This window comes from Zingiber officinale, chromosome 2A, assembly GCF_018446385.1.
Source record: "Zingiber officinale cultivar Zhangliang chromosome 2A, Zo_v1.1, whole genome shotgun sequence".
Classification (NCBI taxonomy): Eukaryota; Viridiplantae; Streptophyta; class Magnoliopsida; order Zingiberales; family Zingiberaceae; genus Zingiber; species Zingiber officinale.
Genome location: NC_055988.1, coordinates 41,935,787 through 41,949,352, shown reverse-complemented (window position 1 = coordinate 41,949,352; position 13,566 = coordinate 41,935,787). Strand labels below are relative to the sequence as shown.

Here is a 13,566-nt window from a genome sequence, read left to right as displayed (position 1 = left end):
CTTTGATTGCTCAATCTCCTAAAATAATAGACGATTTAAATAAGTATAAATTTTTTTAATTTTAATTTTTTAAACTTTAGAATTTTTAAAATATTTATTTAATAAATAATAATAATCTTAAACCATGATAAACCGTGAACCAAACCATAATAGCCTTGAATGGTTAGATTAAAGACCAGCATTTCTAGAACCATCAGACTGTTACATCCAATGAATTCCTTCAAAACCAAATTTGAATTCAACTTAATGCCCAAAACCTAATTTGTTAATTCAATTCGACTTATTTTATCATCTAAATATTGATTAAAATGCAAAAGTTTAAATGCAAATAAAATACAATATTAATCAATTTTGCTATTTTTCATCAGTGGTCAACTAACTAGAAATAATTGAGCAAAGGCCTGGCAGATCTGATCACAATTTTACGAGACAATGGCAGTTAGTGTCTGCTAAATATGTTCAGTTTGCTAGGACCGTCACCATTGTCATTCAATTCAATGATAGACATTTTCTCAGACTTGTAATGCCTTCTTAACATGAGCAACTGCTGTTGATACTCTCTGAAAACAAGTGTGTTTGGAAAAGAGCCACCATTAAAAATCTATATACATATATTTAACAAGATAGTACAATGAAACTATCAGCTTATAATTTAACAAACATACATAAACAGAATTCTTTTGTTTCATTTTTCCTCCCCTCGCAATAGGTTTCCTGTTATTTCATTTCCCTTCTTGCAATGTGCAAATAACCTTAGATCATGGGCACTGGCTTGTGGAATGATCACAGAACTAGATCCTACCAAAATAACTTTAATGTTTCTTTACAGACAGATGAGACTGGCGATGTGAAGACAGATGAAACTGCCATTGGGAAGATGCTCTCACTGTTCTACCTCCGATGCTCGCACATCTGGCATGCCTTGGCAGATTTAGGGTTGGCATAGGTGCAGTGATCGCAGGACCAGAGGTTGCTCTCATCCAAACTGTGACTGGGACCACCAGCTAATCTGGAATTGTTTCCTGTTGCTTTAGACTTACCACCCTTTCCCTTTGTGCCCAAACTCTTCGAACTTGAAGTTTTACTACAGGTAGCTTCGCTATTAGAAGAGCCTACATCCTTTAAACCAGTCTCCAGGGCTCGGACTAGGTTTTCAAAGTAGTTGCGGGTCACACTGAAATTTACGTGAGCCCAAATAGGGGAAAAACAAAGAATTGTCATTAGACAATGCACCACAAAATAATATCCTCGTCACATATAGAAATCTAGAACTACAATGTGGATGATCCCCACATTGAGTTTGGATTCTGGGTTTGCAGATGAGAATAGCACAAAGCAACTCAGAAAAAAAAAATTTGTTAACGTAACAAATATAATATGAATTAGACCACAGTATCATCCAATTTAAATGGCATGTAGGAGTAATTACAGGAAAAGAGCAAATTTCCCCTTCAGGCGCACAACATTAATTGGGACATGACAACTTTATTCACAGACTGAATATATTTTATGTACCTCTGATATGATATGATGAAATGTTATCTAAACTCGCAATTAGTGTATGTAATGAATTCTGCTACTCGAGAATCCTAAGGGATTCCCATGTCTGAAATCCAAATTTCAAATTTTTAACTGTGTAAAGTTGCTAGACATAAAGAGGTGAGGCGTGTAAAGTCCTAACTCTGCATGTAGAGCAACTTATACAACAATTTACATTACACAATATATGTAAATTTTTGCAGAAAGTAGAAGCCAAACTCCAATTTTCCTAAACTACCAATTGAGACTTGAAAAAAAAAAGGTACCTCGTCAAACCAGCTAACTTGGTGCGGAAATCATTGAAATCTTTCATAGGAGTTTCTGCATCAAGGTATACCTGGAGCTCCTTCTCAGCGCATTGATGAAGACGTTCCAATCCAGACTCGGCCTCACCTAAGTAAGAAATAAGCATAATTAATTCAGTAGTAACATGTATTTGCCAGCCGAAAGAAAGGATGATGCATACCTACCTTGCAAATATTCAAAGAACTGTCTCTTGGCATGTTCGTGCTCAGGTAGGTAATAACCATACGCATATGTCCATTTCAACACTCGCCTACATTCCACAATCTAATATTGACAACAGGAGATATGTCAGCACACGAGATGAAAACACTAGACATTATTTCTTATTTACTTTTACCTGTAACCAGGCTTCTATTATGAACTTGAGCTGTGACTCAGGTTGGCTTTGTCGGTCACTCAGTTTCTCAAGCTGAAACATAGAAAATTGTGAGTAGGAAACTTTGCATCAGAGCTTGTATTAAACGGCAGGCAAGCACAGTGGGCAAAACCATCAAGTAACAAATACCACCTCCAAGCCATGCTTGCTTAAATAAGATTGGTAATAATTAGAAATATATTTTCAGAATTATAACCCTATTAATACAATCAAGTTTTCCACCTTTTCATTTTGCATGCTATGTAAATCTGAAAGTGCCTTTTGCCTTGACTGCAAATAACAAGAAACTATGTTAGGATGCAAAGAGAAATAAAATTAAAATTAAGGGACTAAAGATCCAAAAGAGAATGCAATAAAATCAAGTGCAGCTGCAGCAGATGGCAGAGTCAAGTATGGCATGTTCTTAGTCCTGACAAATAATGAGAATGAAAAGTATAATCCAAGTAAAATAAAAGCATGAAAATTTATTACAAAGAAATAAAAACCTTTTTCTCCCACAGATAAGGCTTTGCTTATCACAATTCAAGCACGTGAGGAAATATCTCAGATACCATCGACAGAGAGTCTTGGTATAATTATTATTTACATATTCATTAAGCTTCTCAAATTAGTCTAACTTATCTGGGGGTGTTATTTGACTGCCAACAAATACATAACCACAAATAGCAATTGCAGAAAATTGTTTAGGTTGCTTTGAAGTGGTAACTGATCTACATATTAATTTGCATTTGAAGTTGCAACTGAAATTGCAATTTAAAAATGACTGAAATTCACATTTGCACCCAGCAAATAACAGTTTTAAAAACCAAAATACATTAAGATACAAAAATAAAGATGGTAAATACTAAGTGATGAGATCCAAGAGAAAGATTGAGCTGCGGCTAAGCAAACAGAGGAGACTCGAGCTGAAGTAACTGGTAGGAAGGAGCAGTTAATTCCAAGGCAAGTAGAAGACCTCTTACATATCCCAGAAGAACCAATTACAAAGGGCCCTAGCTAAGATTATGAAGAAAACATTTAATGGCCCAATCGAAGAATTCAAGGCTAGAGTTGCGGTTGGAGTTGCTGCATCCAATTTAACTTAATCCAAGTCTCCAATTAGGTTAACTAGATAATTAAGAGTCCAACGGAATGTAATGGGCTTTAATCTCACTTGTTCTTTTAGGACCATAAAGGCAAGGTCAACGTGTTTCCCTATGAATAGGGGAGGTGTTCAGCTAGGAGAGGGGAAGATGAGTCATGTATTGGTGAAGCTCTCACTTTATTGGTTCTTGCATGGAACATTGAACTTATCAAGACCATTCTTGTGGCATTCATTGACTCAACCTTTTGTTCCTTGCTGGTTGTGGCATCATCTCACTTATATGGATAGTTCCAGCTTCCATTTAAGTTGCAAGTTGTTGGCTTCTCTTATTTCTCTTTCAGTCCAACAGTTGGACTGGCAGCTGGTCTGATTTTTTTTTTTTTTTCTCCTTCTTGTGAGACTTAAGTTTTTTAAATTTTTAGTTAGTTTTCGAGATGTGGTAGCAACATCATGGCAATTCATTGTCATGATTGAATTGATAAGTTATTGGCCAGCAATGGGAACATAATTTTAAATTTCAATATTTTTAAAAATTAATAAATAGTATATATACAACAATAGTAGTAAGTTTTTATCCCACTAAGTGGCATCGGCTATATAGATCCTCCAACACCATTAAGGTTAATCCCTTATTATATTTTCATATATATTTAAATAAATTTTAACCTATTTTATCATTATTATTTAGTCTTCTTTAGTCTTCTCCTTGATAAATATGGTATTTATAATTGTCTCACATGATTGTTGCCTATCTATATGTTCATATCATTTTAAACGTGTGTAGTTTTCCGTCAATAAGTACAATCCTCACTTTTCTCTAATATTTTAATTTCTTATCTTTTCCGTCCTCGTATGTCAACGCATACACTTGACATACTTTTCTCAACGACTCTCATCTTATGCTCGTACGCTCGATTCATAGCCCAACATTTAACTACATATAACTTTCAACCATCATTTTTGAAAAACTTCCCTTTAACCTTTAGAGGCACCTTATACTCTTTTCCATTTCAACTATCCTACTTGTATCCTATATAAAGCATCTCTATCAACCCATTCATCATTTCTAAAAAAATGATCTTAAATACTTAAAGCTTTCAGTTACAAGTAACTCGTCATCTCCTATTTTAATAATTGTATTATTATATCAACTACTTAATTTAAATTTTATATATTATGTCTTTACTAAGGCTAATACTTTTTTGCATCTAGTGTTTCCAACTAAGATTCAAATAATACTCCTTTACTTGTCACATTAACCAAAACAATGTCATTTATAAATACCATGCACCATGGTAACGTATCTTGGATGTGTCCAATGAGTTCATCCATAATTAGTATACAAAAATATAGACTTAAACGATGCTTAAGATAACATTATCTTTATAGGAAATACTTCAATTAATCCGCCTAAATTCTTCCCTTGTCATTACATCCTCATTCATATCTATAATTATTTCAATTTACACTATGCTAACACCTTTCTTTTTTAAAATTCTTCAAGATTCTAAAATTCATTAAGTGCTAGTCGGGCGCACCTAGCGCCTAGGAAGGGACTAGGCGCCACTAGGCAGATTCCTCAGTATCAATATAAATTACATAATAAATCACATACTATAACTCCAACACAATAATATCAAATTTAAAATAGGTTCAAAATTACACAACCAATAAAATATCACATATTTATTCTAATAATATTTAAATCTGATTTATATAAATTAATAATATTTATTAGAATTTTTAAAGTTTAAATATATTTTTATATATTTAAATCTTATTTATATAAATTAATAATATTTTAAAATCTTTTGAAAATTTTAAATATATTTTATTGAGATAATTTAATTAGATTTTATGAAAATCTATTATTGGAACTATCCTAGTTGGGAGTTGTTTGAATTAATTAAATCAAAATTTTGTTTATAACAGTACCGCGATTGCAACGCCACCCATCACGAGAGGCATCCAATGGTGCCGAAAGCATCCGGCAACGTCCCTCAAGGCTTCCGGCAGGGCAGGAAGGGTTGCGGGGGGCGTCCGGAGCCACCGGAAGCATCGCGAGACGGCGTCGAACGTGTCCTGCGACGCGTCCGTCCCTCGGTGCTTCCGGTAGCTACGAGCGCCTCCTGCGACAGGTCTGATGTCCCTCGATGCTTCCGATGGCTCTAGAAGCGTCACAAGACGCGTCTGGCGCCGGCAAAAGCATCACAGGACGCGTCCAACGACGTCTTCAGTGGCTACAAACACCTCCAGTGAAGCTTCCGGTGGCTGCAGACACTTCCCACGATGCATCCTGCACCGTCCTAGATGTCTCGTGACATTCGGGCTAAAAGAAATTAACAAAACAAAATAAACTTACCACAATGATCGAAGAGGCAGAGTTCCAGACCTTTCTGCAGCGACAAACAGACCTTTCGCGGCGACGAACAAACGCGAGAAGCAGACGAAGAGGCAGACCTTCCACGACGATTAAAAATGATTTAGGGCTTTAATTGGTTAGACAAACTCGGCTTTTAATTTAAAAGACCAAAACATCATTGTCTACCTTGCAGCGATGTCATGCCACATAGGGCTGCCTTCCAACTTTCTGGTGTTGTAGGCTACCACATAATGCCTAGGTGGTCACTTATGGCAAATTTTAGAACACTGAAAATTCTCCATATAATTTCCTTCAAAACTCTATCATAAACTTTTTATATATCAATGAATACCATATATAATCCTAATTTGTTTCTAGATACTTTATGTTTGAGAAGTATAGTTGCTATCATTGACCATCAAAGCATAAATTCAAATTGATTTTTAATTACCTTAGTCTCCTTAATCTTAACATTTTTCCTAAAGCTTCATAGTATAGCCCATTAGCTTAAGGTCGCTATAATTCACACAATTTTATACATCTCCTTTGTAAAAGAGATTAGAATACTTACCCTTAAATGATAAGACATTTTTTTATATTTTTTTTGTTTTTCAATTTTAGGTTAAATAACTTCGTAAACAATTCAAGGTTTGAATAACTTCATAAACAATTCAATATCCTGTTTCCTTAGACCCTCCCATACCTCTATTGAAATACATTCAGTCTAATTGTTTTTTCATTTTGTATCTCATTTAACACCTATTCTACTTTTGAAATTTAAATTCTTCAATAATAATTTAACTTTCTATATTCCACTGAACTATTTAAATTTCTTAAATTGGTACCTAAACCTTCATTAAAAAAATGATAAAAATATCAATTCAATCGCTCCTTTATTTCCTCATCCATCATTAGTACTCTACTATATTAATCTTTAATACATTTTATTTGGATAAGAATCCTTGTTCTCTCTCGAATTAGCTATTTAATAGATATTCATTTCCGCTTCTTTTGAATCAACCTAAAGATACAAGCAAAAGCTTCATTTTATTTTCACTCACTGCTTTCTTGGGTGCACCAATGGAATATTTTTTATTTCTTAGATATCTTAAAAAAATTTATTATAAAAATATTTTTAAAGATTTAAAATTAATTTAATACTTTATTAATATGAATTTGAATCAAGGTTTAAAATTTCGACCCGTGTCGAAGTTTTGGTCTTGGATCGGAACGATACAGTTTCGGTTCCATATCGTAGCGTGCCGATATAGTTTCGATATATTTTAAATATAAAATATATTAATTAAAAACTAAAATATTTAACATAAATATTTTAAAAATAAACAAGATAAAAAATAATCTTTTAAAAAAGAAAAAGATATGAAAATAGATAAATAAATAAATAAAAATTTTATTATAATTTTTAAATTAAAATAAATGAAATATAAAATTAATTAGATAATTTTATTAAGGTTTAATAAAGTTTCTTTAGATTATCTCCACCATAACTAGGAATTGATTAAAAAAATTAACCCAAGTTTAATTATAAAAAATCTGAATTCCGACACCACTCATGAGCCAGCACGACTTCGGTGTTGTCGCAGGATTGTGCGACCAACCATGGCCGTGAGGATTGCATGACTCCTTCGATGCGACCACGTTGATCATGCGACCCCTCTACAGTGACCGCAAGGTCGCACGATGCCTTGTTGTAGCAGGATTGTGCGACCAACCATGGCCGTGAGGATTGCATGACTCCTTCGATGCGACCACGTTGATCATGCGACCCCTCTACAGTGACCGCAAGGTCGCACGATGCCTCCACGGCGGCAGCGGAAGGGTTATGCGACCTCTCTGCTACTGTTGCAGGGTCGAGCGACTCCTGCCACGGGGTCGCGCAACACGTCGCACCTGTCGTGGGTCTGGTGCCGAGGTCATGCCGGTGCCGGTCGCCGAGCAGAACGAGACGTTTCGCCCGTTTCGGCACGGCACTTTAAACCATGATTTGAATTAATTTAAAATATAAGTTTCGATTTTATAATCCAAATCTTTTAATTTAATTTAATTTATTTATATTTTTATTGATATAAAAAATACTAACAAAAATATAAATTTAGATATTGTAATTATATTAATTCATTATCAGTCCAATTAATTATTTATTAATTTATATAATATATGCTTATATAGTAACTGTTTATCTACTTTATATAATATATATTGAAAATTACACTTTATATATTTATATATAGTTCCAAAACTAAAATTCTACCGAACAAGTAAAATCATATTTTAAAAATTAATTAACAAAAAAAATGAATTATTTATTATTTTTGGAAATTTTAATTATTTATAAGTTTGTTTTAACGAGTTTAAAATTTGCAATTCATAAGCTTGTTCTCAATCTCCTAATCTAAATTATTTAAATAAAATATTTTGCAAGCCAAATCTAAACATTATTATTAGAAAGAATTGTTAATAGAAAAGATTTATAATAAGTGTTACCCTAATCTCACAATAATTTCATAGCATATTTTCTTATTTTTGACATCAATTTATTTTTCTTTTTTATTGGATATTAAAAAATAATAATAAATATTAATTTATATATAATAATTATATAAATTAACTATTAGTTTACTTAATTAATTACTGATTTATAGAATATATAGTTATAAAATTATAATTTATAAAGTATAATATCTATATTAAATACTGCGGTTTATATATTTATATATATACTTTATATTGTATTCTAAAATTAAATTTATTTAAAAGATTTAATTTTATATCTTTTTTAAAAATAAATAAATTTTTTACAAAATTCTAAAATTATTTATAATTTTTTTAAAAATTTTAGTCTATTTTTTAATAAATTTTTAATTAAAATATTTTATTTTTTACTTTAATTTTTTATATAAGTTTGTTGATCTTGTTATATTTGAGAGTTATTTTAAGACCGCCTTAGATATTATATTATTTATTAGATAAATAAATTTACTATTTGAATGTAAATTCTTAATGTATATGATTAGCTCTTAAACTCATTTACTGAATGTTCTCAATACGATTTATAGGAACTTGTGATTAGATCACAACAAGTGAACATCTTTACATATGTAATTATAAATGTATTGAAATATTCCCTAGTCGATAATTGATGAATTCGGACATCATCAATTCTGAAAAACTAACACATGTTATACTCCTTAGTTTATCCAAGCAACTGCTCCTCACGGGCCGGAGACATTCGAATGTCAAGAGTTAAACATGAATGTTAGTTAACCTGCCATGAAACTTTATATGGTTTTATACATATATAAATATGTCAATGAAGATTTTATTATAACTCGAGTGCAAGTTTCCTTCGATTTGAGGTATTCTAGTCGTCTTGGTCACGGAGACTTATGCTTTAACATTTTAAATAAACATTTCCTTGGAGGTGTGGATCCGGGATGATTGGGTATAAGTCGAAATAACCGAAGGTGATTGATTAGCCCACAAAGGATTCACCACTCATTTTATTAGAAGATTTATACCCTATGGTCACTTGTCAGAATTATTACTCATATGTTTTTTGTCAAAGCAATACACATCAAGAATATGGTCTTCTTGGACATGTGTTTGAGTAATTTGAGTCAGACAGGGAACTACTTGCGCTAGATGTGTAGTCAACCAAATGGGGACTGACACATAGACCATATCCTAAATCAAGTGGAAATAAGATGAATGAAAGAAACAAACGCATGAAAAGGGTTCAGAATTGTTCTAGAATCAATCGTGATTTTTTAGTTAATTGGGGATCATGATGTACTACTCAATCTATAATTAATAGTTAATTATGGATGGCCAACATAAACCAGGAACCTATGAGATCACACACAGGAGTTTGTCTTAAAGACATAAAACGAGTTTGAGAATTAGATTCTTAAATCGCGAGAGAGATTGAGTCTGGTTGGACAAGGGCTAATATGGAAAGAGTTTGGTACAACGGAAGAGATGGTGGGTCATGCCTCTTGTAGGCAAGGTTAGATTCATTATGGTTTAATAATAAAGCAAAAGGGTTTGGTTTAGTTATGAACCAAAATGGATTAGTCAGGTTATGAACCAAAATGGTTTAATTTTGGACCAAACTTAATGGTAATAGATCGGATTGCTATTGGGCTATTGGATATGGGAGATAACTTGCTCCCCAAATAATTGAAGAGGTGTATAAATATACCCCTCCATGAGGAGAATTATGATTCATTGGAATTAGAAGACACGACCAAATTTGATTTAAGGTTTAGGGTTGTCAGCCAGCATTAAAACTATGACAAATATTTAATGAATAGATCCATTAAACTATTGTACTAATGTTAGGTTGTTCTCCGGAAGGAACACATTGCAATTTGCAAGGTCCAACTGTAACATCTCAGCAAAGACCGCTACATCTCCGAAACTCAGGTGTAGTGCTAAATATGCAAAGTTCGCGTTACAGAATCCAACTGTAACATATCAACAAGGATCGCTACATCTCTATGAGAACTTGGGTGTTGTGTTAAATAGACAAAAATTCTCACGTCATATATTGGATAAGAACAAATACAATAGAAAAACTAATAGTCAGTGTTCTAAATGGTGGTTGAGACGGCCGCCTAGGCGCCTCATAGGCAAGAGGCGGACCTCAATCGCACGGCCTTGAACCGGACCGTCTTGTGTTTAGACGAAGGTAAAGCATTTCCAATTCGAACTCGAGCGACACGTCCGCGTACACCCCAACCCAGACGAAGAATTTGAACTCATCGTCGGGCTTAGGCAATGTGTCGCGTCCTACATCGCACCAAGCGATGAGTCTGAGGACGCGCCCGATGCTAAAACATCGAAGTCAATCGCCGAATAGAATAGATTTTTTTTTTTTGAACTTAGGATTTAATCAAAACTTTAGATTAATAATTTTAATCATGATTGAAATAATTTAAATACGCTTAATTAAAGTCCAATAAAATTATATATATATATATATATAATTATTTATTTTTAAAAAATATTTATATTAACTTTTCTAATTTTAGTTAATATATTTTATAGTATTTTTTTTTAAAAAAATTATCCGTTATTTAATTTTTTATCCTTTACTTAATATATTATTTAATTATGTATAAAAAAAAAATCAACCGTCTAAGTACCGCCTAGGTGGTCGAGGCGGTAGATGGTCACTAACCACACCGCACCGTTTACAGTCATTTACAACACTGCTAATAATCTAAGATTTAGAACATGGAACATATTAACCATCACTGGTAAATCAATAAAGATAGTAGATACGATGATTAGAAGAAAAATTAGTATTTTATGTGTACAATAGACAAAATGAGTAGGCGAGAAGGCAAAGATGATAGATAACTCGAGTTTTAATTTATGGTACATAGGAAAAAGTAAAGTAAGAAATAGAATGAATATTGTTGTAGATAGTTCGTTAAAGGATAAAATCGGAATAGTCAAAAAAAGAGATGGAATTATATCCCTTAAGATAATAATGACGAAAGAAACTATGAACATAATGCACCGCACGTAGAATTAGATGAAACTACCAAATCAAGGTTTTGGTACGACTTAGATGAAGTATTACAAAATATTCCGTCAAATAAAATGATTTTAATATGAGGTGATCTAAATGAACATGTTAAAGTTAAAAATGAGTTGAATATAAAAGGATACATGGGGTTATGGGTTTGGAACAAGAAATGAAGAAGAGAAAACTATATTAGATTTTGCAATAGCATATGACCTTTTATTAACTAATACGATTTTTAAGAGAAAAACACTTAGTCACGTTCAAAAGTGGAAATAATAAATCGCAAATCGACTTTTTTATAATTAGGAAAAAGGATATTAAAATTTTTAAAGATTGTAAGGTCATCCCTCAAGAAAGTTTAACTACCCAGTATAGATTAATAGTTTTAGATATACACCTCAAGCATAGTATCAATAGAAAAAAATATATATACGACTCCTAGAATTAAGTGTTGGAAGTTAAAGGATGGGAAACAAAATATATTTGATAAGATAGAAATACAAACATTAGGTGAAATATACAATGAGTCTAATATGACATGGGATAAGATGATATCAAAATTGAAAATAATAGCTAAGGACGTACTCGGTGAGTCAAAGGGACATGTCTAAGTAAGAAATCTTGATAGTGGAATGAGAAAGTACAAGAAAAAGTGAAAGAAAAACGAATTATAGCCAAGAAAAAGGTAAAAAAAAATAGTAAATGAAGCAAAAAATGAAACTTTTGAACGATTATATCAAAAATTGGATACAAAAGAAGGAAAAAGAGATATTTATAAAATAGCTAAATTGAAAGAAAGAAAGACAAGAGATTTTATCCAAATAAAATATATTAAAGATGAATATAATATAGTACTAATAAATGATGAAAAAATAAAAGAGTGGTGAAAGAGAATTTTTATCAACTTTTTAATGAAAGTTGATCAACTTAAATTAGATAATTTAAGTAGGTCAAATGAGTATAGAAATTTAAATTTTTATGATAAAATTCAAACTTCAGAAGTAGAACAAGTTTTAAATAGAATACATAATGGACAAACCTTAGACCAGATGATATTCCAATAGAGGTATGGAAATGCTTAGAGAAACAAAGTATTGAAAGACTTACAAAATTATTTTACATGATATTGAAAATAAAAAAATGTCTGATCAATTGAGGATAAGTACTCTAGTTCCCTTATATAAGAACAAGAGAGGCGTACAAACCATATGGGTATTAAACTAATGATTTATATTATGACGATGACAATAACGACCCACTAAGTCGGGTCAGCTATATGGATCCTTTTATGCCATTAAACTATATCTCCAACTATATCATCATATATATTTAAATAAAGTTTATCTTGTTTTATCATTGCTAGCCAAGTCTTTTATAGTTTTCCTCTTCCTCGTTTGATATGCGTGTTTATCATAACTTCACATTGTCTAATTAGACGATTTATTAGTCGTCTAAGTACATGCCCGTACCATCTTAAACGTGGGTCCACACATCTCGTATGTCCAACTTTCGAAATTTTCTCAATAAATGCAACTTCAACTTTCTCTTTAATGCTCTCATTTCTTATTCTGTACATTCTCGTATGTCCACACATCCACCTTAATATCCTCATCTCTGCAACTCTTATCTTCTGCTTATGTGCTCGAGTCATAGCCCAACATTCAGCTTCATATAACATAGCAGGTCTAACTGCAATTTTGTAGAATTTTCTTTTAAATTTTAGAGGTACTTTACGGTCACATAAAATACCCGACGCTCTCCTCCACTTTTAATCATCCTACTTGTATTCTATATAAGACATTTCTCTCAATCCCTCTATCATTTTGCAAAAATGATCCTAAATATCTAAACCTTTCAATTTAAGGCAACTCGTCGTCTCCTATCTTAACAACTGTCTCATTATATCTAATATTACTAAATTTAAATTCCATATATTCTGACTTTATTCTATTAAGCCTAAAATCTTTCCTTTCTAGTGTTCCCTACCAAAATTTTAATTTAGCATTTACTCCTTCACGTATTTCATCTACCAAAATAATATCATCTGCAAACAACCTAGACCGCGGTATTTTCTTGAATGTGTGCAGTGAGTTCGTCCATAATTAGTGTAAAAAGATAGGGCTTAGAGTTGATCCTTGATATAACCCTATCTTTATTAGAAATGTTTCAGTTACTCTGCCTGAAGTCTTACTCTAACCATTACATCCTCGTGCATATCCTTAATTAGTTCAATATATGTTACATTAACACCTCTCTTTTCTACAATTCTTCATATAATTTCTTTTGGACTTTATCATAAGTTTTTTCTCAATGAATACCATGTGTAAATCTTGTTTTTACTC

The 13,566-nt window shown here is 32.1% G+C and overlaps 1 protein-coding gene across 2 annotated transcripts in view; it reads right to left on the bottom strand.

Moving 5' to 3' along the window:
- Window positions 1-575: 575 nt before the first annotated feature.
- The window catches only part of LOC122041058 (probable E3 ubiquitin-protein ligase ARI8), a 65,458-nt gene continuing 52,467 nt past the window's right edge, over window positions 576-13,566 (bottom strand). For both annotated transcript variants that reach the window (XM_042600601.1, XM_042600602.1), the window contains exons 11-15: window positions 2,444-2,491; window positions 2,183-2,254; window positions 2,010-2,109; window positions 1,806-1,932; window positions 576-1,174 (exon numbers count right to left, since the gene is read on the bottom strand). In XM_042600601.1, the coding sequence (XP_042456535.1) occupies window positions 892-1,174; window positions 1,806-1,932; window positions 2,010-2,109; window positions 2,183-2,254; window positions 2,444-2,491 (630 nt within the window). In that variant the 3' untranslated portion in view covers window positions 576-891. The remainder of the gene's footprint in view (window positions 1,175-1,805; window positions 1,933-2,009; window positions 2,110-2,182; window positions 2,255-2,443; window positions 2,492-13,566) is intronic.